The sequence below is a fragment of the Geotrypetes seraphini genome, chromosome 5 (genome assembly GCF_902459505.1).
Source record: "Geotrypetes seraphini chromosome 5, aGeoSer1.1, whole genome shotgun sequence".
Taxonomy (NCBI): domain Eukaryota; kingdom Metazoa; phylum Chordata; class Amphibia; order Gymnophiona; family Dermophiidae; genus Geotrypetes; species Geotrypetes seraphini.
The window spans coordinates 155,724,278-155,747,533 of NC_047088.1; the positions used below are offsets into that span (position 1 = coordinate 155,724,278).

The 23,256-nt window shown below is 42.6% G+C and overlaps 1 protein-coding gene across 2 annotated transcripts in view; it reads left to right on the forward strand.

The window, feature by feature from the left end:
• LOC117360764 (aldehyde oxidase 1-like) overlaps positions 1-23,256 on the forward strand; it is a 166,287-nt gene that overhangs the window by 89,016 nt on the left and 54,015 nt on the right. For both annotated transcript variants that reach the window (XM_033945089.1, XM_033945090.1), the window contains 6 exons: positions 3,157-3,253; positions 4,556-4,680; positions 8,249-8,382; positions 15,731-15,818; positions 16,704-16,790; positions 17,533-17,724. In XM_033945089.1, the coding sequence (XP_033800980.1) occupies positions 3,157-3,253; positions 4,556-4,680; positions 8,249-8,382; positions 15,731-15,818; positions 16,704-16,790; positions 17,533-17,724 (723 nt within the window). The remainder of the gene's footprint in view (positions 1-3,156; positions 3,254-4,555; positions 4,681-8,248; positions 8,383-15,730; positions 15,819-16,703; positions 16,791-17,532; positions 17,725-23,256) is intronic.

Sequence of the window (23,256 nt, forward strand, 5' to 3'; positions counted from 1 at the left end):
TCTCAAACAAGGGCAAATAAGCTTTTAGGACAGGAATATTTTTGATTCCTGTAGCCTTTTGCTTAACCTGAGTGACACTATTCCTGGGCTTCTTCTCAGTGACAGGGCATGATTCTGTAGTCTCAGGCTGAAGCCCAGGCATTTTGTTGGGTTCTGGCTTTTCCCTGTCACAATATGGGGCCTAAAAAATTTGCACCAACTAGAATGGCACTTAATGCACTTCTCAAAGGGGCACATACTTGCTACAGAATCGCGCTTAGCGCCTGTGTGTCACATTAAGTTAGGCATACCCATTTAGAGCAACTAAAAGCAGGCCTAAATGCCTGTACTTAAGTTGTACGCAAATCGGCCCAAATTCTCTAAACGATGCTGTATGTTAGGCGGCGGTAGGCGCCCTACCGCCATCCAATGTAATTGTTTTAATCAGTGTTAATCAGTGCGATAATTGACCATGTCATTTAAAACCAATTAAAATGTCATAAAAAATGAAAAACTGTAGGTGCCTACAAAAAAGGACGCTATAATCGCATCTACCGAGGCACCTAATGGCGCCCAAGGTCAAAGTAGGCATGGTTTACATTGGAAATGACTTTAGGCGTCTCTAGGCACCCCTGCAGATGTGATTCTCGTCAAACACAGGCACCGGGAATGTAGGCCTTCAAAACCCTGACTTACATTATCTGCGCCTATGTTTAACGGTAGGCACAATTCTGAAACCGTGTCATAGTGTGATTGACACATGATCAGAGGCATTTTTATAGGCACCCACCGATGTAAGCGTCATTTGCAGAATCCGGCACATCGTGAGTAATCTATAACAATGTGCATAACTTTTAGGAATGCCCATGATCTACTCTTGCCCCTGGCCATGCCCCCTTTTCGAATTTGTGCACATTTTATAAAATTGTGCTTTCCGAGTTGTGCAAGTAACTTTTAATTAGTGCCAATTATGAGGTGTTAATTGCCAATTAGGCCAATTACTCAATTAAGTTGTGCATGCACATCAGCTAGATACACTGATGTGCACACATGACCTTAAGCTCCATATACAGAATTTGGGGGTAAGCGCAAATTCTATAAAGATATATTCTGCAAGGTTCTCTCCTACCTTAGCAGTTTTCTGTCCATGTTTATTCAACTCTCGGAGGCTGAGAATTAAATGCAGTTTTCCATCCCAGGGAAACTAATGACTACTTCTCTTCCCTGGCATTTCCCTAAGGAACTATAACAGACCTACCAAGTCTCCCACTTTCAGCTTTTTCGGGTCTTTTCCAGCACTCCCACTCAGGGCAGGATTAACCAATAGGTCCAGTAGGCACGTGCCTAGGGCTCGAAATGGTCAGGGGGCCCAATGAAGGAGGGCATCAACATTGCTTTTTCCAAACGGTGATGGGCCCCTCCAGCATCGATCGGTAATGCGGGCCCCCCAATCGTCAATGTGCCCCCCCCGATCGGCAACACGGGCCCTCCCCGATCACCAACACGCCCCCCCCCCCTAAGACAAGCAAGCAACGCTGGTAAGAAAGGCAACGGGAACTGTAGTTTTGCAAGCGGTGCTGCTTGCCCAAAGCTTCCCTCTGATGCAGCTTCCTGTTTCCGCCTGGGCGCATGGTGGGATGGGGTGGGGCAGGGGGCCCAGTGTACTTGTGTGCCTAGGGGCCCTCGATGTATTAATACTGCCCTGCTCCCATTGATGAGCCACAATATCCCAATGAATGGCTTTCCCATACTGTGTTAGCAGGAAATGTCTTTATAAAATGTTATCTCCTGCTACCATTAATCCCTTGGCAGCAGTTGATAAGGCAGGACAAGGAGGCCACTCCTTTTCCCTCTAGCTACCAATCGACTGTGCCAGGGGTGGATCAATGGGCAGGGTGGAGCAATGGGTCAGGAAGGGTGAAGCAATAGGCTGGGCTGGGTGGAGCAATGGCCAGAGTAGGGTTGGCTGAATCTCCAGCAGAGTAGGTCAGTCCCCTTGGCAGCTCTGCTGTAGTCATCTCTTTCTCTGTATCACTTGCTGGGAGGTCCTGTCTCAGGCCTGCTCCCTATAGGCTTCTTGGCTTGCTACTCCAGTGTGTCACAAACTATGTGTCACGGCATACTTTATTACAGGCAGTGAGCTGGCACAAGAACATCTCCTCCTCGCCGGCGTCTCTCCTCCTCTCCTTCTCTCATCCTCCCCCCCAACACACACACACTGGCGTAGTAATAGGAAGCTCAGGGCCTCGTCTGGCGGGCCTCCATGCATGCGCAGACATTGAAGTAATAACAACACACATACACATGACATCATCACATTGAAGTCTGCACCCTCCACATGCAGCCTCAAGACACTGTGCTACTCTCTTAGAAACCTCTTGCCTTGGGGCCTCTCTGATCTGTTCTGCCTCGGGACATTTAATCACCTCCCTGCCAGGGCACTGCCCTTCTGACTCAGCCGATGTAACTCTACCTACCTAAGGTGGTTCAGTCTCAGTGAAGGAGTGATCCTGGTGGAACCCAGCCTTGTACCACCCATTCCCTATATGGCTTTATAAAATTCCTCATGAAAACTGCAGAATTCACTGCTAAAATGACAGCGCAGACTTTTAGGCCTCTTTGGGGGCAGGCATAAATATTTACATGTGCTCGTAAATCATGACTCCATCCATGCTGCACCCAAAATCTGCCCCTATACATGTCCACTATAGTATGTGTGTTCTTGTCATCACATGTACTTCTTTTAGACAGGATTGATTTTATCAACAGCATTGTACACACAGATACTATCAAATGCATGCAAAAATGCCTTTATAAAATCACCTCATAGTTGTTATCTTCTACTAGAACACAGTCTCTTTAAAATAATGTGTTGGCTCTCAGTCAGTTATTAACAAGAGGCTTCCATAACAGCTTGAATTTATACATCAGCCAATATCTAAATGGGATGCCTGAACTCGTATACGCTTTAATGGCATGCAAGTGGCCATGTCGAGGAGAAGAGGGAGAGGTGCCAATTCTTGTTTAGAGCTTTGAAAGAGAATGAAGAGGGAAGAAAAAAAAATTAGTTGATATTTCAATTCCACAGCCAGCATGTATGAGGGATATGTCTTATGTTTTCACTGAAAAAAATGCAGTGGTGGTGATTTGATTTTGTCCTTCTTGCCTCTGATCCAGGATGCTATCAAACACAATTCATTCTTCAAACCAGATAAAAAACTTACTCATGGAAACGTTGAAGAAGCATTTAAAACTGCTGACCATGTACTGGAAGGTAAACACTATATGTTTGCTCAGAGGGAGAGAAGGTTAAAGGGTTCTTGGAGCTGAAAATTTGATCCTGATCAATTTATTCAAACTACTGTAGATGAGTCCTGCTCTGTGTGTAAAGAAATGAGACAATTAGGGAGAAGATAGATAATGACAGTTGGAGGTGGTGGGGATATTTGATGAAGTTATAGAGAAATACTTTTAAAACCAATAGGAGGAAATATTTTTTTGCTCAGAAAATAGTTAAGCTCTGGAATACATTGCCAGAGGATGTGGTTAGAGCAGTTAATATAGCTGTCACTATTCTGGACACCATGTTTTGAGATCTGTTGAATAAATAGGACCTCGTCCTATTATCTACATACCACTAATATTTTAAATAGATGATCTCTCAGGCAGGGGATGGTTTTTTCTTGTTGATTGCATCTGATAGAATGAGGAGCCTCAGGAACCCTGATTGCCTCTAGACCAGTGGTCTCAAACTCAAACCCTTTGCAGGGCCACATTTTGGATTTGTAGGTACTTAGAGGGCCTCAGAAAAATAGTTAATGTCTTATTAAAGAAATTACAATTTTGCATGAGGTAAAACTCTTTATAGTTTATAAATCTTTCCTTTTGGCTAAGGGCTCCTTTTATAAAACCGCGCTAGCAGTTTTATCGCACGCACCGGATTAGCGCGCTAGCTGGAAATCTACCGCCTGCTCAAAAGGAGGCGCTAGCAGCTAGCGCAAGCGGGAATTTAGCGCGCGCTATTCCGTGCATTAAGGCCCTAGCGCAGCTTTGTAAAAGGAGCCCTAAGTCTTAATAATAATAATGTAATGTATAGCTAAAGAGACATATGATCAAGAAACTGTTTTATTTTACTTTTATGATTATGATAAACATACCGAGGACCTCAAAATAGTACCTGGCAGGCCGCATGTGGCTCCCAGGCTGCGAGTTTGAGACCACTGTTCTAGACTGTAATTATCTAGCACCTCAGTTCTTGAGGCTTCCATCTAAAGTTCTGTATTAGTTCATTGTTCTATTGATAATCTGTTCTTTGTATTCTCCCCATGATTTGTATGGGTCTCTTAACATTGTAAATCACCTTGATCCTTTTTAGCCATTGAGCAATCTACAAATTGCAATTAGATTAGATCTAACTACATACACGTCATCCAACCTGGAAACCCAAACTATTTCAGTGTTAAAAACAGCCCAAATCTTAGCCTGTGCTTGGTCAGGAATTCTCCCTCTCTCTTTCCCTTTATATTCTCCTATCACAACAAGCTTTACAGAACTCCTTATTTTGTGTTTGTAACAGGTGAAATCCATCTTGGAGGACAAGAACATTTTTATTTTGAGACTAATAGCATATTTGCTATTCCAAAAAGAGAGGAACATGAAATGGATATCTATATATCAAGTCAGGCTACATCTGCTGCACAGGTAACCTGCTATCACACTAAAGAAGAGTGCGGGGCTGAAGCACTGGAAACAAGAAGTGCCGGATCTTGATCGGGAGGGGGACAAAGAGGCAAAGGGGAAGAACATGCCAGATCTCTGAGAGATGTGGAGGAAAGGGGAAGGGCAGAGAAAGAAAGGAGATGATGCACATGGATGGAGAGGAAGGGAAGGGCAAAGAGAAGAAGGAGATGGCAGCACATGCATGGAGAGGAAGGGAAGGGCAAAGAGAGGGAGGAGATGGTGCACATGGATGGAGAGGAAGGGAAAGGCAAAGAGAGGGAGGAGATGGTACACATGGAGTGGTAAGAGCGGATAGCATAGCTAGTTTTAAGAAAGGTTTGGACAAGTTCCTGGAGGAAAAGTCTGTTATTGAGAAAGACACAGGGGAAGCCACTACTTGCCCTGTATCGGTAGCATGGAATATTGCTACACCTTGGGTTTTGGCCAGTACTAGTGACCTGGATTGGCCACCGTGAGAATGGGCTACTGGGCTTGATGGACCATTGGTCTTACCCAGTAAGGCTAATCTTAAAGCCATGGGCCTGTTGAAGCTTTGTTTCACCCCTGTTTGGCTTCATGTTATCTCCAACATGCATCTCATATCATCAGGGGCATAAGAGAGGCAGATCTGCGATGATTCAGGGATAGAACAGAGAGCAGACCAAACTAGTATATGGAACAAATTTTTTTTTTTTTTTTTTAACTTGTGCCCGAGGTGGCCACATTTTGTCACTGATGGGTCAATTCCATAACTGGGTGTCTTCAATTAGGCACCTGGAAGGTGTGTGGTATCATTTGATTCTATAAGCAAATGTAAGCACCTATTTTCCATTATAAAATACTAGCATAACTGGTTATTAATACATCTAACATTTAGGTACTCAAACTTATACTAACCATAGAACTGGTATAAGCGTGCACACCTAAGTACAGCAGGAATGTGCATAACTTACACTGTGTTAAGTTATGTGCATAAGTTGAAGCCTTGCCTATGTCCCACACATGTCCTACCCCTTGATATGTTCCTTCTTTGTAAAAATACACAATGAAAGTTAAGTTAGATTATCAAGGAATAAAAGAATCACTCATGGAGGACAAGGACATGGTGAAGAGTTGGAATTACTTATTTTGGTCTTTATGGAAGAAGATATAAGAGAGATCTCTTACATCTTCTTCCGTAAAGACCTATACCAGGTTTTCAAGGATGACAATGTGGAGGAACTGAAAGAAATTTCGGTGAACCTAGAAGACATACTGAGCCAAATTGACAATATAAAAGAATGATAAATCACCTGGACCAGATGGTATACAATCCAGGGTACTGAATGATCTCAAACATGAAATTGTTGATCTGCTTAGTAATCTGTAATCTATCATTAAAATGGTCAGTAGTACCTGAAGGAGGATAGCCAAAATAACTCCAGATTTTAAAAAAAGGTTCCACTGCTTGCCCTGGGATCAGTAGCATAGAATGTTGCTAATATTTAGGTTTCTCCAGGTACTTGTGACTTGAATTGGACATTGTTGGAAACAGGGGGTTAGATGGACCATTGGTCTGACCCAGTATAACTATTCTTATATTATTAAGCATGTATTTGCAAAATAGTACATGCTAGCTTTTATATGCATGTGTGCTCATATTTGTACATACAAGTGCTAGTGTTCTAAACATTTACATGCATTATTGCCTATGCAAATGTGAATGTTTAGGTTATAGAATTGCCTCCCAAATGAATAAGTTGTTTGTTTAACATTAATGGATTGGCACCAGATATTCAGTGGCATGAGATAAAAGGAAACTACCACTGAATATATAAATAAAATTAAGTGCCAGTTCTGATATTTAAGTTTATATCCATGCTAATCTGTATTAATAACTGGCCCAAAGGAGCTCAGGCCCAACTAGTGCAGATAAAATCTTTTGAAAATTGAATTCAAAGGGAACTTAGTAGTAGAGAAAAGGAGAACATCATGAATCACATAAGGCCTTTGACAGTGCAGTCAAGTGGCACAAATGGGCAGACTGGGTAGAAAAAGTCATCTTTTTTATAACACCTGATATGCTTCTATGTTTATTTGGCATGTTCTTCACCTTGGAACTGGCCATTCTGCATGCACTTCCAAGTTTATTAAAAATTTGATCAAACGCTTATCATATTCTAAGCGTTTTACAATAATGAAATGGGGGGAACGAACAACGAGTAGCTTAACATAACATAAATAAACTTACAATGAAAACATAAGGAAGGGAGAAGTACTATATTTATAAGAAAAGCAGACATAAAGGGAAAACACAAAAGGTGGTAAGGGAGAGGCAAGCAAAGGGGATTTAAGAGAGGAAAATAAAGATACTTTATTCATAGGCATCTTTAAAGAGGAAACATTTTAGCCCACCTTTGAATTTATCAATATTTTGTTCTGCCCTAATGTGTGTTGGAAGAGAATTCCAGGTCATGGGGGCTGTTACTGAGAAAATAGATACCCGATGGGTACAGATGATTTTTAAGGATACATAGAGTAGATGTTGAGAGGTAGATCTTAGGGTTCTGGGTGGGTCATGTGGAATCAGAAGTCTATCTATGAAGGCATGTTCATTGGTCTTTTTGGTTTTGAATGATAAGATGGTGATTTTATAAGTTATTCTGGGAGGAATGGGTAGCTAGTGTGCTTTCTTTAAGAGGGGGGGTAACATAATCGTATTTTTTTGAATTTGTAATAATTATTATGGCTTTGGATTAATTGAAGACGTCTTATGTCCTTTTGGCATATACCTTTATACAGCGAGTTACAATAGTCAAGTTTAGAGATGATAAGAGACTGGATCAATATATTAAGAGAATGAGAGTCTAAGATACTAGCTAAAGAACGTATCATTTTAAGTTTAAAAAAAAACATTTTTTTGACGATTGTGCTGATTTGGGGCCGATAGGTTAATTTGCTGTCAATGATAACCACTAAGATTTTGACTGAAGTAACTGATTCGATTGGAATATTCTCAATAGATAACTGTGCTATAAGTTGCAGGTTATCTTTCCATGGGAAAAGGAGACAATTTGTTTTTGAGATGCTGAGAGAGAGTATATTGTCCTAAAGGAACAGAACCACTATTTCATGTGTCTGTTGAGCTCCCTGTTGAGCTGGTTTCCAGGGAGAGATTTTTTTTAACTTACTTCTAAAATGAGTTGTGGTATTTATGTTCATGCCGTTTGAAATCAACACAACATATATTAAATCACAAGACTAGCCTGTAGTATCCCTCTACAAATGTGATAGTTTTGATTGACAGTAGTAAAATACTTGGAAGTCTTTTAAGAATATAATATTATACCCTGACTCTTATGTCTTGACTGTACTGTGAGCTGCACAGAGAAGGGTCTCTTATATGCAGTTATGCAGTATTGTGTTTGTCTTGCAACACTGCAGAAATGATAAATAAAAGTAGAAAACTACATAAGCTCAATATAACATTATTCTATGCAAATCAGAGCATACTATGTTGTACCAGGAGGAAAAATTGAACATTCCATTGCAACCAACCTTGATTTTTCAGGAAGTGATTGCTGCAGCGCTTGGTGTCCCATCTAACAGAATAAGGTGTCATATGAAGAGAGCTGGTGGAGCTTTTGGTGGAAAGGCAACAAAGCCAGCTTTCCTGGGAGCTGCTGTGGCAGTAGCAGCAAACAAGTATGTGTATTTCCACATTTTTTGAAAAAAAAAAAAGAGAGAGAGAGAAACTACAAAAACCTAGAGTCAAGACACAGAGTAAAGAGGCTTAATATAAAGCATGTTCGTGTAGTAAAAAAAAAAAAAAAAGATATGTGTGGGTTTCTGCTAGGGTTACCAAATGTCTGGGTTTCCCTGATGACATGTCCTTTTTTTGAGAACTCTCTAGGAAGTCTGGGCGGCTTTTCTATTTTGCTATTTTTGTCCAGGGAAACCGGACATCTAGAAACCCTACAGCAGTTATTGCAAGGCTCATGCCCCTATCTGGAGTCCCCTGCCCCCCTCTCCCCCTGTCTTCACTGCAGTGGCGTACCTAGGGGGGGCGGGCCGCCCCGGGTACCAGCCCTAAGGGGGTGTTCCCGGCCTTGCCGTTCAGTCCCCCGCCACCCCCGAAGGACCGCTCGCCCCACTGACCTTCCTGCACCACCTGTGAAGCAGCCCGCAGCAGGATCGCGAAGTCAGCGTCAGCATCCCTGCGCTGCTTCCTGCGCCGCGATCCCGCCCCTCCTCTGACGTCAGAGGAGGGGCGGGACCGTGGCGCAGGAAGCAGCGCAGGGATCGCTGACGCTGACTTCGCGATCCTGCTGCGGCTGTTCATAGGTGGTGCGGGGAGGCCAGGGGGGCGAGCGGTCCTTCGGGGTGGGTCGGGGCATCAGGCCTTCAGGGTGGGGCGGGCGGGCAGGCAAGCAGGCTTTCAAGGGGGAGGGGGTGACAGGCAGGCAGGCAGGCCTTCAAGGGGGGACAGGCCTTCGGGGGGGGGGGTGCAGGCCTTCAAGGGGTGCAGGCCTTCAAGGGGGGCAGGCAGGCCTTCAGGGGGGTGCAGGCCTTCGGGGGGGGTGTAGGCCTTTGGGGGGGTGCAGACCTTCAAGGGGGTGCAGGCCTTCAAGGGGGGAAAGGCAGGCAGGCCTTCAAGGGGGGGACAGGCCTACAAGGGGGGGGAACAGGCCTACAAGGGGGGTGCAGGCCTTCAAGGGGGGGAAAGGCAGGCAGGCAGGCCTTAAAGGGGGGACAGGCCTACAAGGGGGTGGGACAGGCCTTCAAGGGGGGGACAGGCCTTTGGGGGGGTGCAGACCTTCAAGGGAGTGCAGGCCTTCGGGGGGGGGTGCAGTCCTTCAAGGGGGTGCAGGCCTTCAAGGGGGGGAAAGGCAGGCAGGCAGGCCTTCAAGGGGGGGACAGGCCTACAAGGGGGGGAGAAGCTACAAGGGGGTGGTACAAGCCTTCAAGTGGGGGACAGGCCTTCGGGGGGGGGTGCAGACCTTCAAGGGAGTGCAGGCCTTCGAGGGGGGTGGTGCAGGCCTTCAAGGGGGTGCAGGCCTTCAAGGGGGGACAGGCCTTCAAGGGGGGAAAGGCAGGCAGGCAGGCCTTCAAGGGCGGACAGGCCTTTGGGGGGGGACCATGATTTAGAAGTACACGGAGGGAAGGGGGTGTTCAAAGAGACATGCATATGCCAAACTTTGGGGGGGGGAAGAAATAATGGGTCTGAAAATAGAGGAGAGGGAGAGAGATGATGGACCATGGGATTTAGGGAGGGAAGGAACAGAAAGGGAGAGAAATTGGACACAAGGGATGGTGTGGAGGAGGGATAGAGATACTGGATAGGAGGGTAATTAGGAAAAGAAACGGAGAGATGGTGGACTCTGGGATGGTGGGGAAGGAGGGAGAGATGCCGGATGAAAGGGTATTTAAGAAAAGGTGGATCTGTGGAGGGAGATGAAAAAAAGGAAAGATATCAGACTTCCTGGGAAGGGAAGGGAAATGGAAAGGGAGGACAGAGTTGGCAGATGGATGGTTAGCATGCAGAAAGAAGGAGACCCTGGCAAGCAAGTTATCAGAAGAAAACCAGAGCCTTGGACCAACAAGATTTGAAATATAACCAGCAACAAAAGGTAGAAAAATTAATTTTATTTTCTGTTTTGTGATTATAACATGTCAGATTTGAAATGTGTATCCTGCCAGAGCTGGTGTTGGACTGCAAACGTGAGCTAGGATTTAACAGAAAGAGGAAAAGTCCTTTTTGTTTCTTTATTTTATTTACACCACAGCGCCAGTGTGGTTAGGAGAAGCCAAAGGGGGTGAAAAAGCTATAAAACCCACCAGGAGTTTTGAAAAAAATCACCCAACTGGGCAGGAAAATCGAATTGAAAAACCAATTCAATAGGGCTGAATCGAATCAAAATTTTTTTTTTCCTGTATCTGGCAGCATTAGTTTGCGCTACTGTCTTAGACTTTAGGACCTGGGATTGGGGAGAGATGGCATCCTCAGTACTTTATAATGCAAGTGAAACGAGGATTTGGTCAGACTTTTGAAGGGTCTGCAGAAAAAAAATATTGTATAGGCCGGGGACATGAGACAGCAGGAAATGGGAACTTTTCTTCCTTCTATTTTTGTGAATGGAAAGGCTGAGGATGTCAGAGAGGTCAGTTAAAATATGTGCTTTATAAGAAAATATAATAATGTGTTTTATAAAGTTTATAGCATAGCTGGCCTACCCAGTGAGGTGTTCCTAGTGGTGATGGTGGCAGCGTGTCAATGTGTTGAGAGGAAGAGGTGGTCTGGGAAATTCTGCTGAGCAAACTCCGGGCCCCTTTCCACCCCCCAGTTAGTCCACTCCACTCAACTGATTCACACACTGAGTGGGTCTTTGGGTGTTGTTTTGGGATCTCTTCCAGTGGTTTATCTCCTTCTGGTCCAAGGAAGGAAACTTTGTTATCCTTAGCATTGACCTACAGAATATGTTTGTAACAGCGCTGCTTGTGTGGCATTAGGCTATGTAGTGATCGAAAGAAAAAAACAGACCTTTGCACATTTTTGCACTATATGGTGGGTGTATGAGGAGATTCACATTTCCTGCACAGCTAAGTCCATGTGAAGTTACCTTGTGCTGTATTTGACATCTAGCAAGGTCTCTGTTTGAAAGGAAAGATCTAAACTTAAAAATGAAGTGGCCAGAAGTTATGGTAAAAGCAGATAGTGTAGCTGGTTTTAAGAAAGATTTGGACAAATTCCTGGAGGAAAAGTCCATAATCTGTTATTAAGACATGGGGGAAGTGTCTGCTTGCCCTGGATCGGTAGCATGGAATGTTGCTACTCTTTGGGTTTTGACCAGGTATTAGTGTCCTGGATTGGCTACCATGAGAATGGGCTACTGGGCATGATGGACCATTGGTCTGACCCAGTTAGGCTATTCTTATGTTATGTTCTCATCTGTAGGGGCCTTTGTTTTCACTTCTTATTTTAATGTATTTTTTTTCTGGGAACTTATCAGTGTTTTTTATAATGGGAACAAAAATGGAAGAGAATTAATGTGTGTGGAATGGGGGGTAACTAATTTCTTCAGCTAAATAATTCAATCCACTTCAAACAGACATAGGAGAACTCACGCACCATTCACACACCCTCCAACCAAAAACGTCAAAAGAAAAAAACTGTTCGACAACCTCCTAGCCATTCGAGCTGCAACACTCGACCCCCAACTCTACAACCAATTGACATCGACCACAGACTGCAAAACCTTCAAAAAGAAATAAAAACCCTTCTATTCAAAAAACACATAAAACCGAACTAACACAATCAGAACTGTCCCAAGCATCACCTGCAACTACTCCATATGTACTTCTGATGTCATGACAATTCAGACATAATTTATGTTATGTTATGTTATGTTATGTTTGGAATATAAGAAAATTTTCACTGCCTGTTTCTATTCTGACCATTTATTCCATTTCATGGTTATTGCAAAAAAAAAAAAAAAAAATTTTACATGGGGGGGGGGGGGGTGTGTGTCAAAAAATGATGGGCCCCGGGTGCCACATACCCTAGGTACGCCACTGCTTCACTGTAAGACTCACACACCCTGGAGTCCCCTGCAACCCTCGCCAGCCCCCGCCCATGAGATCCAGTGCTTGCTCACTGTTTTCCTAGTGCTGCTGCTTTAACTCTTCGGTCCTAGGCAGCATGAGTGAAGTAAACACGATGCCTTCGGCGACCCAGAAGCTTTTCCTCTGCTACTGCTTCCTGCCCCCGCATAGGCAGGAAGCAGAACGGGGAGGGGCTGGGGGCAGGACAGGCTGGGGCAACGTGTCCTCTTTTTATAAAGAGGAAATCTGGTAACCCTAGTTTGTGCAGTTTTGCATGCTGAATAATACAGGCAGCAGAAACATTCTTTTTTAAATAGTTCAGGAGTGTTTCATGCTTGCTCCACAGAAAGGGTAATTTTAAAATAGGGCACTAGATTTAGGAAAGCAAATTGGCACTGCTCAGGCACTACTTAAAAAGACATATAGGGGCTCTTTTAATAAGCTGCATTAAACAGTTAATGTGGGTTTACTGTGTAATAGACATGCTAATGTCTTCTGCACTAAAAAAGAGGCCAATGCAGCTAAAAATCCCATATTAGCTGCTTAATGATGGAGTGGGCAAGACATGGACAGGCAGAGGAGTGGCTGACTGATACAGCTAATATGCATATACTGTATATTTAGCTAATGCACAGGTTGGAACAATATGCTAGCTCTCACAACTGCTGATAGCACATCTGCAGTTACTACCATTTCAAAAGAAGGCGGTAAATGTAGCAGTTCTACTGTACTCTGGTAGTGCACACTAGCTGCAAAAAATAGAGTGGAATTGTCCTAATTAGAATAATGTACACGGGAATACAAATGTCCTTTAACTCATCTGATGGTTCAAAATGACATTATTCATCCAATAACTCAATGACTCGACATGTACATGTTTCGGCTATTTTTTGCATATTTGATTTTGTGGTTTTGTTTCCCCTGTTTTATCTCTAGTGCACACTAGCTGCCAATAGAATGTGTGGTGCTGCTTCTGCTACACATCTGATTTGCCCCCTCGAACATCACTCTTCCTAATACCCCTCCCAACATTCTCTCCATCTGATTCCCCCCAACATCACGCCTCCTTTCAATCCCCCCGATATCGCTCCTTCCATTCCCTCTGACCGACAGCTCCCTCCTTCCGATTCTACCAACAGTCACAACCCTCTTCCCATTGCCCCATCCAAAATCCTGGCTCTCCCAAAAAACAAGTCTTGCCTCCCCAGAGCCCAACCCTCCCCTCACTCCCAGGATCTCTGCTACCACCCAGGACTGTGCCAGGATCCATAATGGCCATCATGACTTCTAATGTCCATCTTGCAGTACTACTCACCATCTTAAATTAGATGTCTTCTTATAAAATTCCCCTTAATGGAGGTCATTTTATAAAGAGCCACCTAAAATTAGGCAGAAAATATGCATGTAAATGTCAGTACAAGTATTCTACTTATATACTTGTACTGACATGCATAATAATCTGTCTATATGCTATTCTGTAGCATATCTTCAATAGCATGCACTTTGCATGTGGGCATTTGCATGGGCAGAGTCTGGGTGGGGACACACACTTATGCATGTAGCTTATAGAATACTATAAGCTATATGTGTATCCCTGAAATCTAGGAATGAGCATTTTATGCCAGGTATCAGTGCTTGCATCTGAACCCATGCACAATTCTTCTATAAAGGAAAGTAGGCACCTGCTCTCCTTTATAGGTTAGACTCTCAGTATGTACCTTCAAGACACCTAAATATAGACATCCCTTTATAGAATTACCCCTTATGAATCTATATAGAATACTAGCAAAAGTGGTGAAATCATACATTTAATGCAAGCATGATATTTATGCCTGCCCTCAGTCAGGTGTAAACCTCACAAGTACACGTGTAAATGAAGGTATTTAATAATCAACCTTGGTGAACTCCACCCATGCTGTATCCCCTGCCATGCCTACTCGTAAAGTATGCATTTTTATGTCAACACATGCATTTAGATCTTTCTCTGACACAGGGCATGAGTCCTGACAAGTGGGCTAATTTCCCTCAATCGCGAGCTGTTGCAAAAAGATACATGCAATTTTTCTTCAGCTCCACCTCCTTCCTCAGTGGGCTGTACTGCCTCTCTTCAGTTTTTCCTTCTGCAAGTTTTCTGCAAGTTTTTCCTTCTGCAACTGGAAGGTGTCTTTCTGATCTGCTCTGAGAAGTCTTTATTTATTTTGGGGGGTTTTATTCGACTGTGAGGCTTGTGGTGCTCAAGAGAACGCAGACCCTCTGATGAGCTTCCTGTTGCTGGCAGGTCACCCGTAAAGGAACCCAACTAGCCAGCCTACACTAACAGTCAAGGAGCTCGGGAATCATGCCCCTGGAAGCAAGGCTCACCCCTGATTTATCAGGCACTTGAACACAGGCTGTTTGGCCTGAAACTCTAAGATGCCAGACACTGCATGTAGTACAACATCAGAGAAATAGAAATAAATGCATTTCTTTCAGAACAATGCAAAATATAGGCATTAGATGTAAATTCTGAAAACTGGTACATTTCAATCACTGAATTTAAAATAAAATCACTTTTCCTACTTTTGTTGGCTGGTGATTTTATTTTTCTACTCATCTTTTCCCAGTCTCTAGTTGCACTTCCTTCTGTCTCTGTTTCCAGGGCCTTCTTATCCATTTGCTGTTTTTCTCTCCTTCACCTTTTGCCCTACATCCATCTTTGGCATTAACTTTTAGCATTCAGTTTTCTTCCATTTTTCTGCTTCCTCCCCAAATCTATCTACTTTTTCATGTCTTCCCTTCCCATCTATCCATTTGCACTATCTCCTCCCTCTCTCTGCCTTTCCCCATCACTCATTTGTGCCATCTCCTTCCTAATTCTTCTCCCTTATTTCCATCTATCCATAAACAACATTTTTACCATTTCTCTTCCCTTCCCCAATCTTCCCATCCCTGTACACCATGTCCTCCCTCTCTTCCCTTTCTCTCCATCCCTTCTATTCCCTCTCTTTCCCTCTCCTGTGGTCTGACATCTGTCTTCCCCTTTCCCCTTCCTGTGGTCTGGGATCTTTATTTTCTCCTTCCCACAGTCTGCTTCTGCAATAACCCTGCATTAACCAATTAGAGCGTCCAAGTGTATTCCTCACCCATGCCATACTCCCTGATAAAAATAATTCAAAAGAATAACTAGCACATGTTACCACGCACAACCATGGAAATTGAACCAATTGGGTCAGGTGGTTTAGAAAGTCTTTGATTAGATTAGAAATTACCACAGGGCATAGTGCACCTTAGTAAAAGGATCCCAAAGATAGATATGAAAGAAAGATTTACATAGTGTTTTTAATAACCAATTCTGTGCATGAAGATCTTACAGACCCTGCATACTGTAAGTAACTGTACTGTATAAACAGAGGTCAAAATGAGAATATAAAGCTTTCTTGTATGTATATAATGAAGAATCTTCTTTTCTCAGAACTGGTCGTCCAATTCGCTGCGTTTTGGAGCGTGGAGATGATATACTCATAACTGCAGGCAGACACCCATTTTTCAGCAAATATAAAGTGAGTGGAACAAGAAATGTAGATGATGAGAATAAGAGAAATAACTGTTGTATTATTTTGCATGTTTTTAGATTGTTCCAGTTTACTAAAGTATTGCTATCTTCTTTCATATAATAATTTATATTAAGGTCAAAGGCTCAGATCTGTTCGTGATCCCCTTCTTAATCATTCCCAGCATTCTGTTCGCCCTTTTCGCCGCTGCTGTGTATTGCGTGGACGGCTTCATTGACTTGTCTACCAGTACTGCCAAGTCTCTTTCCTGGGGGGTCTCTCCAAGTACTGCACTGGACATCCTGTATTCGTGTCTAAGATTTTTATTACCGACATGCATCACCTTACACTTATTACTTTACATTACATTAGTGATTTTTATTCCGACATTACCTTGCGGTTCAAGGCGGATTACAGAAGAGGATTTCTGGACATGTCCAGAGGTATTACGGAGTAGAGCGGGTTGCTTCAGAGGATTGAAATGTTTCATACGGTGTTAGTTAGTCTTCATGGATTTTTTGAATAGCAGGATTTCTTTTCTGAAAGTATCCACGTTAAACGCAAAATATCTGTGCCATTAAAAAAAATTTTTTTTTTTAACCCTGTACAGCAGTCGGGTTTTAGGATCATAAAACCTGATGCAAAATAGCCAAGCAAATGTTAGTGAATCAAACACGGCTATTTTGCATGGGGTTGTACGAATTTGCATGGTCGGATCAGAAAATGGGTGATTGAAGGGAAAAACATGTGGTGGGCCATTTTGTGAATCAGGTCAGTTAACTTCAATCATTGCTAAACCTGTGAAAACAGGTTTAGCGATGATCGCTGACTTTAGTGAATTGGGGCCTATGAGCAATAGCTGAATACCTGTAATTTCGCTCTTCCCTGTTTTAGCTGGGATTCATGAACAATGGAAGAATTGTAGCTGTGGATGTCACGTACTATTCCAATGCTGGATGTACCCCTGATGAATCTATTCTCGTAAGTCTCTTACACATTTATGATCAACTTTCTGTTCATGGGTAGTAAACTAAGCTTTTTGTGTTGTAAACAACATGTTGAAAGACCACAGAAAATAATGACTTGAGGGAGGAGGTGGATAGTACTTTTTGTGCAAATGACTAGAACTCTTGTTCTATACCATTTCTCAAACAGTACAATCAGGGTGTTGTTTTTTTTCATTCTTTATTTTAGTTTTGTCATATACATAACAAAATTTTCAGGTACATCATAATAGGAAATTTTAACCTAAGAAAATACATTAAAAAATCATTAGAGCGTCACAGGCTACTATTGGCTCTCATTTTAAATGTCACTTATTTTCATCAACCACAGGTACCGTTACTTAAATTTTCTCAGGTAATGATTTGTCTTTTAAAAAATTCTCCAACTGAGTTGGATTTACAAAAATGTATTTATCAAGCATTTACACGGGAATTTAAGGAAGAAACACGCTCCTATTACCAAAGCCTGAGGCTTAAGTTTTAGGAACTGTTTACTCCGAAATTGCATCTGCCTAGTAACATCAGGAAATATTCTTATCTGTTGGCCACAAAGCAAAGCCTGTTTTTTTCCAAAATAAAGTTTGAAAATATTTTGTTTCTACAATTCTGTCTTACACATTACCAACAAAGTGGCCTGTTTAGGTATTATATCCTTTGAAGACTCACAATCAGGGTAATTGTATATATATCTAACATTTTTCTGATCTGTTATTTTCAAGGTGCTCAGCCTAGCTACCTTAAAACTGGACAATGCCTACAATTTTCCCAATGTTAAAAGTCATGCCTTAGCCTGCAAAACGAATCTGCCATCCAACACAGCATTCCGAGGATTTGGTTTCCCTCAGATAGCATTCATTACAGAAATATGGATTGATGCTGTAGCAGCCAGATGTGGACTGTCACCAGAAAAGGTACATCTCAATAAATATCATTGTAAAAGTTTCATTTTTACTAGATTACTGATGTGAATTACCATATTTTTTGCTCCATAAGACGCACTTTTTCCACCCCCAAAAAGGGCTGGAAAAGGGGGTGCGTCTTATGGAGCGAATACACCTCCGCCCGCCTTCCCCCCCCCGGCATTCTGATGCTGCTCTTGCCCTTCCCCCCAGGTGTTCTGCTGCTGCTCGTCACCCCTGCCCCCCGCACCAGCTTGCCGCCCTCTTACCCGCTCGCCGCCACAGGAAAGGAAGAGAAGGGCCGGCGGCGTGCAATGAGGCCAACAAGTCTTGCCCCAACATCAATTCTGACATTGGAGAGAAGGTCTGGGCCAACCAATCGCTGGCCCTGACCTTATCTCCGAAGACTTCTGGGCCCGATTGCATGCCGCCGGCCCTTCCCTTCATGGAGTTGCAGCAGCAGTGGGCGAGCGGTGGACCAGAGAGGAGGAATCGGCATGGCAGAGAGGAAGGTAGGCAGGCTTCGGTGCGGGAGGGAGGCAGACATCGGTGTGGCAGGGAGGAAGGACAAAGGCTAGAAGGTAGTGAGGGGGAGGGGGCAAGAACTCAGGACATAGGAAGGAAGGAAGGAGGGAGGGAATAGAAAGAGACAATTGTTGGGCCTGAGGAAGTAAGGAAGGAAAGAAAGAAAAAGAAAGAAAGAACTATCTAGTGCAGGGGTGTCCAATGTCGGTCCTCGAGGGCCGCAGTCCAGTCGGATTTTCAGGATTTCCCCAATGAATATACATGAGGTCTATTTGCATGCACTGCTTTCATTGTATGCTAATAGATCTCATGCATATTCATTGGGGAAATCCTGAAAACCCGACTGGATTGCGGCCCTCGAGGACCGACATTGGACACCCCTGATCTAGTGCAACCAGAAATCACCAGACAACAAAGGTAGGATTTCAATTTAGTGATCAAAATCTGTTTGCTGCAGTATATTTGTCTATTTTTCTAGGGGGCTGGGTTCAGAGGCACAATTTGCGTCAGAATATTTTTTTCTTGGTTTTTCCTCCTCTAAATCTAGGATGCGTCTTATAGAGTGAAACATACGGTAATTAGTGCTATTATTATTCTTTATTTCTTTTATTCTTCAAGTGACTTTTACTTAGCAAATAAGTCAACTAGTATCATGGACAAAGTGCAAGTAGCCATTTTTGGCCTAGAAAAAAGCAGACTTAGTGAGAGGTGATATCTTTTCAAAGCTAACCCAAAAATACTTTATAGTATGTGAACTTCTGAAATCACCATAGGTTCCTATTTTAGATAGGAGTGGGACCTACTGCACAAACAACATGTGTGTCTCAATCATTGTTAATATATGCAAAATACCTCAAAATTTGAATGACTGTCAGGCAAGAGACCAGGTATTCCAGTGTGGCAAAGATATATCAGTTCCAGTATCATCCACCAACTGCATAGCATTGCAATAATGCAGCTGATAATGCCCCCTCCCCCTTCAACAAAGCTGCGCTGCTAGTGTGGCTTTGTAAAAGCCTGAACAACTAATTTCAAAACTAAAGGAATAGAATTGCTGACAGAAGTTCCGCAAACTCAAATACTCCCTGACAGGTACACTGAAGCATAACCCTATCCAGAAACTGCAGATGATCAGAGTTGCCTTCCCGGTATATAAGGACCAGGGCCTTATCAGAAATAACTGTAAAGATTGTATAAAACAATATACCAAACACTATAAAAAAACAAACAAAGAAGGCAACCAATGCAGTTCTCTCAAGAGGGGGTCACAAGATCAGAACTCTTCTTCCCCAAATTAGTTGAGCTAATACATTTTGTACTAACTATAACCATAGAAGCTGCTTCTTTGTTAAACCACAATACAAACTATTGCAGTAGCCAATCATAGAAGTAATAAAGGCATGGATGATGTAAAGTGTGTAAGCGTACTCTGCAAAAAAATAATAAAGTGAACACATGTCAAAAGACACAACACAGCAAAATCAGCCTCACAACTGCAGAAACCTGCCCTTCCAAAGTTAATCCCTCATCCAACAGAACACTCAGGGCTAGACAACTCCTAGATCTACCTCTCTGCACCAAATATCTCTACTGAAACCCAGACCAGAGTCTCAGCCTGCCTGTCCAACATTGCCACCTGGATGTCTCACCGCCATCTAAAATTGAATATGGCTAAGACAGAGCTGCTCAACTTCCCACTCAACCCATCTCTCCGCTTCCCTCGTTCTCTGCCTCTGTGGACAACACTCTCATTCTTCCTGTTTTGTCTGCTTGTAATCTCAGGGTCATCTTTGACTCCTCTCTCTCCTTCACCGCCCATATACAACATATCACTAAAACCTGCCTGCCAAAATCCGACCCTTCCTCTCTGAGCACACTACCAAAACACTTATCCATGCCCGCATCACCTCACGCTTAGACTACTGCAACCTGCTACTCTTAGGCCTTCTGCTTAGCCATCTCGCTCCTCTCCAGTTCGTCCAGAATTCAGCTGCAAAACTCATATTCCGGGAGAGCTGCTTTACTCACATTACCCCTCTCCTACCCCATCCATTTCTGAATACAATTCAAACTCCTCTTACTGACCTACAAATGCACTCACTCAGTTGCCCCTCACTATCTCTCTTCACTTATTTCCTCCTATGATCCCTCCCGTGAGCTCCGCACTGTCCCTCCTTTCTGTGCCCTTCTCTTCAGCTGCTAACTCCAGATTCCATCCCTTCTGCCTAGCTGCGCCGTATACTTGGAACAAGCTGCCCGAATCCCCACAGCGGGCTCTGTCTCTGGCAGTATTCAAGGCCTGGTTAAAAGCCTACCTCTTTGAGAGTGCTTTCAACTCCTAACTCCTCTCACCTTGGATTCTGCATCCCTAACCCTATATGTCATGTCAGTCTGTCCAAGTTAGATTGTAAGCTCTTCCATGCAGGGACCATCTATAAATGTCAAAATGTACAGCGTTGTGTACGCCTTTCAGTGCTATATAAGTGATAAGTAGTAATAGTAGTCACTGTTGGCCAATTTCATAGCCAACTCTGAAACAATGATTGATGTTCCAAGAAGTTTGTATGCAAATTATTTGCACACAGGTCCCGTTCAATTAGTCACTCTGAGAGCAACTGAAATGTGCAGAACTGGATTGGAGAAGCCCTAACAGCTGAGCAGCAGGGGAAGCCCCATAGCAGCCTCCTGTCACTCAACTGTTGGAACTTTTTTTAAAGGCACAGATGTGTTTTTCCTTAAATGTTTCTTCTCTTTCTTTAAAGATTGTAGTTCATCCCCTTTACCTTCTGTACCAGTTCTTTATTTGTACGTATATACTTTGTACTTAATTGTATAAAACTGTTTTGTTTTGTCCCCTATTTTTAAAATGTTTTACGCATTGAAGTATTTTACATTGCATGTACAACAAAACTTAATAAAATTTGAAACTTGAATGACTTTAGTGCATCTACCCACAGACTCTAGACCAGTGTTTCTCAACCTTTTCAAGCCAAGTACCCACAAGCCTAACAAATGCCAACCGAGTACTGCTGCCCAAGCTCTGCCCCTGACCTGCCCAAGCTCCGCCCCTGACTTCAGCCCCATAATAATAGTAATAATTGTAATGCAATTTCTTCCATCCATTTTCATATATACACAATATAATCTTATTAATACATAATGGTAACCACAAAATTTTTAAAAAACACAAAGCACATTGTAGCAGAGAAAATGTTAATTATCATTTATATTTGGGGGTTTTCAAAGAGGTCAAGGCAGATTACTTTAAAATATGCAATGTTACCTCAGTAACAACTATAGAAAAATAGATAAATATAGTGCAAAGTATAGACAGGAGATATAAATTCTCAAAACTGACACAATTCGATCACTAAATTAAAAATAAAATAATTTTTCCTACCTTTGCTGTCGGGTGATTTCATGAGTCTCTGGTTACAATTCCTTCTGATTGTGCATCCAATATTTCTTTCTTTCTGCCTCCTGCATGCTTCCTCTCCTTCAGACCGCATTCCATTCCCCAACCAACATCTCTTTCTCTGTCCTTCCATGAGTTCAAATTTTTCTTCCTCTCTCCCTGCCTGCCCCGCACTAAAGCCACCGCCGGCGATTTCTCCCTGCCTCCCTGCCCCACCCCCAAAGCCAACCCTGCCACCCAATACACTCCATTCCCCCCAAATTTTTCTTCCTCTCTCTCTGCCTGCCCCCACTGAAGCCACCGCTGCCGATTTCTCCCTGCCTCCCCACCCGACACACTCCATTCCCCCCAACTTTTTCTTCCTCTGTCCCTGTCTGCCCCACCTCCCCGCTGAAGCCACCGCCACCACCGATTGCTCCCTGCCTTACCCCCAAAGCCGACCCTGCCATCCAACATGCTCCATTTGTACCCCCCACCCCACCCCCCTCCCACACCACCACAGCAACAGGGAAGGGCCAGGTGCATGCAGTGACTGCATGCGGCCAGCCCAAAAGCCTACCTCCCCGACGTCAATTCTGACGTTGGAGAGAAGGTTCCGGGCCAGCCAGGCAGTGATTGGCTGGCCCAGAACCTTCTCTCCACTGGATAAATATTTAATTAATGCTCACTTGTCTAACAAATATGTATATTTCTATTTTTCATCGTCGTTCAATTTTAAGATATAAGTTGGTCTTTGTTTCTGTTCCATTCATATTTTATTTTAATAGTTTATTATACAGCGAAGTAATTCTTTAATATCCATTCGAGAAATAACATCTCCTATTTATAATTCCTCTTTCCGGTTTCGTGAAGTCTTCTTATTCGCAGATTCTTTCGCATTGATGTCTGGGATTTGTAGTATTTGTAGTATTAAAGAATAGTAAAGATGTTGAAATACTGATTATCTTTTCAATTTGCTTGAGGGGTTAAATTATTCACATGCATATAGTTCAAATAGTCTTACTGCTATTTTAAAGGAAGGAAGCTCCATCCTACAATCAATTCGCATACAGTTTTTCCTAATATTAAAAATTATAATTGAGATCAATAGAATTCAGCTGATGCCTTAACTGTTTCATTCCATTATGGAATACTCAGCCAGACCATATCATTAGCATAAAGATCGTTGAAGTGTAATTTTGAATAAGGTTAAAAACATTCTAAATCGTTACTATGGGTAAACAATATTATTTTAATAAGTGTATATCATAAAATAAAATAAAAGTTTTTCCAGTTAAAATAATATAACATATAATAAAGAGAAATCACCTGGAATACAACAAAATGTGATAAGAATATTGAACTGGATATAAAAATACAAAGAGGCGGTGAAAGAAGAAGGAATGATTTTCTACGAAGAAGGAAGTACTGAACATTAAATATTAGTAAATAAAGAGCACGATATAAGAATAAAAGAGACTTCTGCGTTTGAAGGGGGGGAGCTCTGGAATATAATTTTTTTTTATTTTATTTTTTTTTGTTGTCGCATACTTAACCTATACCTTATATATCTTTTAATCTTTTCATGTTTTTAAAGATTAATATTATAGAAAACAGTATATGAA